This window comes from Hipposideros armiger, unplaced genomic scaffold (assembly GCF_001890085.2).
Source record: "Hipposideros armiger isolate ML-2016 unplaced genomic scaffold, ASM189008v1 scaffold_105, whole genome shotgun sequence".
Lineage (NCBI taxonomy): Eukaryota > Metazoa > Chordata > Mammalia > Chiroptera > Hipposideridae > Hipposideros > Hipposideros armiger.
In genome coordinates, this window is record NW_017731455.1 from 3,028,583 (window position 1) to 3,032,341 (window position 3,759).

A 3,759-nucleotide genomic window follows, 5' to 3' on the forward strand; every position below is an offset into this window, starting at 1 on the left:
CACACACACACACACACACACACACACACACACACACAGAGTTTGTTTTTTAATCCTCTCCTCTTCCCACTCCCCCCATTCAGCAGGAATGGAACATATGTATTTGAGGAATGTCAAGCCTTTAAAATTCACAGTAAAAGCTGCCACTCCACCCACCCTTCACCCAAAGGCTTCCAACAACACATATTCTTAACTTAGGTTTCCTCAGAGGTCTTTGAGTAGTGGGAAGGAACAGGGTGTAACTGGGGAGCCCAAGTGCCTCCCAGGGGTTCGCTTTCCATTTTTTTCAGGGGACAGGGGATGGAGATTGTTTTGGTGGTTTTCTTTCTCTTATTCTCATATTCATTCATATACTCTTTCTCCCCGCCCCCAAAGGGTGTTTCTCTTTTTAAAAAAAAAACACCCTAAAAGGACTCATGATTTTTATTTTAAAATCATGTAATTGTTACCAAACTTGGATACTTTTACATTTGTAAAGGTAGAGTCAGGAGAGGGCCACATTGGGATGGAATTTCTGAGTCAAGTGTCCATTGTGATTCTAGGTCCCCATCAAAAATCTGCCTTACTGATTGGTATTTTCTCTGTTGATCTATACAGATTCAGTTAGTACTTCAATTTTTCATCATTTTTCAACTTAAAATTTGTTACATTATTTTGGTTAAATGGAAATTGTTTTCCTCTCCAATTGACCTATGGAAAGAACCTTGTAAATGAATACAGGATCCTTTTGAAATAACTGTCATCATAAATCTTCGTCAGTACCTCCCACAAGAATTGGCTTCCTAAAGAGTAGGTTGTCATTTCCTGGGTGGTACATGGGACTGTTATGTTTTAGATTTATTAAGAAAGCAGCAATTGAATGGGGCCTCTGTTGGTTAAGAGCTTGGTCAAAAGTGCGAGCTCTGAGCAACAGGGTCGCTGGTTCAATTCCCAGCCCGAGCTGAGCTGCCAACAGGTGGCACGATGACTCAGTTAAAAAAAAGAAAGAAAGCAGCAATTGGCCAGTTGGCTTGGGTTTCTCTTCCCCTGGACAGTGCCCCCATCTGCTTGCTTACATAACCATGTCAAATTGGAGCCTGAAGGCTGCCATTTTGGTTTTTTTGTAGAGGTTCTACCCTTTTTGCCCCTTGCCCTACTTTTCTCTACAGTAGTATACAACAGTTCCCAAATAACGTCTTTTCTTTAAACACCATTGTGTTATATAACACTGAGATGCCATAGGAACCTCACTCTTGTTTATATCAGTTGGCCTTTGGTAACATTGGTTTCATTAATGTCATTTCGCTTCAAGTCGCAGGAACTAACGTTCCTTTAAGGTAGTGGCTCTTCTAACCTAGTACAAATCATGGTGACTCCAAGCATATCAGAAAATGTGAAAGCCTTTTGTCTGTCTGTTCTAGCCAGTTGTCAGTTTGCTGATGGGCCAAGTCTGTTTAGAAATTCACTCTATGTCCTGGCTAGTTTGCATGGTTGGGAAATGCCAATTCAGGACCTAAACTGTGTTTTAAAGCACTTATCTAAAAATAAACAGTATTAGAGGAGATAACACAAACGTCACTCATCTTTACGCTTTTGTAATCATGTAGAAGGCCTTTTAATGTATTGGCAGTATATTAAGTAAAAGTAATTTAGGAATCCTAGACATTTAGAGCAGCAGGAAACTTTAGAGAAGTTTAGGGCATCCAGATCAGAATTCTGAGCTCTGTGTGTGTGTGTGTGTGTGTGTGTGTGTGTGTGTGTGTGTGTAATATAGTGCTTTTTGTTTGTTTGTTTGCATCTTCCCTAAAAGGATACAAACTTATTTAAAATGTCTGTGACTTATGATGAGAACCAAATAGGGAATATTTGGATTTTCCCTATCTTTCTGCCTTATGCTGTTCCATTGCTGTCAGAATGGGGCGTAACAGCAAAAGGAAAATAAAATTTTATTGCACCCCATCAACAGAATGAGGCCTAATGAGGCATGTGCAGCATTGTCAAAAATGTGCCTATACTTCCATTGCATTAATATTTTATTTGGCTGTCAATATACAACAAAAGATTTTACCTTTCATCCTAGAGCTGATTAGGACTTAGGAAATTGTCTTCTTAGATGCCACTAATAAAGCTTCAAAAAAACAAGTGGACGTGTGATTTCCGGCAGGTAGTCCAAGCCTACTTTTCCGCCCAAGTACATGAGTTAAATTTGTCTTTTGCTAAAGATGTTAAAAATCGTAATGTCTCATGTCAGTAACAATAATGGAGGAGAAGATTGGCTTTAATGACATTATGAGAATCATTATGTTTAATTTATCGCTAATTAATGCTGACAGGTTTCATATGCCTTGGGTTGCTTTCATGTGAGTGTTACGTGCTGTTACTTTATTTTTTTAATTTTTTTTATTGTGTGTACACACCCCTCCCCATTCATTCATTTTGATTCTGACGATTTACACAGCTTTCTGTCTTCTAGGTTCCCTCCCCATATGGTCCCACCACATCATACTCTACATACGACCGGCATCCCCCATCCGGCCATAGTCACACCAACAGTCAAACAGGAATCCTCCCAGAGTGACGTCGGCTCGCTCCACAGCTCGTAAGTGTCGCTCTTTTGATTGCTTTCTCCTTTGCCATCGTCTAGCCCGTTGTTGCTGACGCAGTGGCTTACTGGGTGGTGGCTGTGCCCAAGGCTGGCCACACAGCGTGTGACTCCAGCAAACACCCAGTGTGTGTGGGCTCTGGGCTCCTACAAAGAGGGACATGTGCGCAGTGCGGGGTTTCCCAAATGGCGCCCACTGCGGGGTAGACGAGCGCGCTCTTTTTGTGTACGTGGATGGCCTGGGATTTGCAACCATGTCCCTGTCCCTAACCCCGTCACTGAATGTTTGGAGCTCTGTCTTACGAGCCCAAGACGCCGGCAGAGGTGGAAAGGGCCACCGCCTGCTTTCCCCTGTGGCCTGGGAAAATTGTGTATTTGTGAAACTTGAGGAAGTGATTACAGTATCTTCTCTCATCCCCCTGCTCCTCCCCAGGCTGCTTTTGTTCCATTTTTTAGGGTGGAGAAGACCCAAAAGTGGAAGTGTGCTTTTCATTCGAAACTGCTGGGTTTGGGTGTTGAGCCACAGATGGGCTCTCGGCTGTGGAGGAAGTTGGGCCTCGCAATTGTTTATTAGGTTGTGTCTGTCTGTTTTGTCTACATCCAGAAAGCATCAGGACTCCAAAAAGGAAGAAGAAAAGAAGAAGCCCCACATAAAGAAACCTCTTAACGCGTTCATGTTGTATATGAAGGAAATGAGAGCGAAGGTCGTCGCCGAGTGCACATTGAAAGAAAGCGCAGCCATCAACCAGATCCTGGGGCGAAGGGTAGGCAGCTCACTCTCTGGGAGAAGAGGGGGGGAATGGATGAGGACGCAGTGGGTGAGGTGACAGAAGGGCCCCATCCCCATGTGTTTGGAGGGTCCTTTCCCCTCAGCCACACTGTGACTCCTCGGAGTCAGCACTGGTAACTGCATTCAGATAACATGTAGAACAGCCACAGCCATAATCTGCCCCCCTCCCCAGAGAGAGAGCCAATGATAGAATGGCATAGACGACACCTCGAGTTTTCTCTGAGCCACTCCCGTCAGTGCCAGGACCCCGCAGACTGCCAGTGTCTGCACTGCCCGTGTTATACCACTTCCGCTGGGCTTATCCAGAAAAGAAGCCTCATGCACCCCCCAGCTGCAGTGTAGTTTGTGATGTTTTTGCATGTCTCTCTCTCCCCCTCTCTCCCCCCCC

At 44.2% G+C, this 3,759-nt stretch overlaps 1 protein-coding gene across 42 annotated transcripts in view; it reads left to right on the top strand.

The window, feature by feature from the left end:
* The window catches only part of TCF7L2 (transcription factor 7 like 2), a 215,443-nt gene that overhangs the window by 190,991 nt on the left and 20,693 nt on the right, over nucleotides 1-3,759 (top strand). For 24 of the 42 annotated variants that reach the window (XM_019646626.1, XM_019646595.1, XM_019646600.1 and 21 more), the window contains 2 exons: nucleotides 2,438-2,578; nucleotides 3,186-3,345. In XM_019646626.1, coding sequence (XP_019502171.1) covers nucleotides 2,438-2,578; nucleotides 3,186-3,345 — 301 coding nt within the window. The remainder of the gene's footprint in view (nucleotides 1-2,437; nucleotides 2,579-3,185; nucleotides 3,346-3,759) is intronic. The other 18 variants (XM_019646606.1, XM_019646628.1, XM_019646624.1 and 15 more) reach the window with 1 other exon arrangement.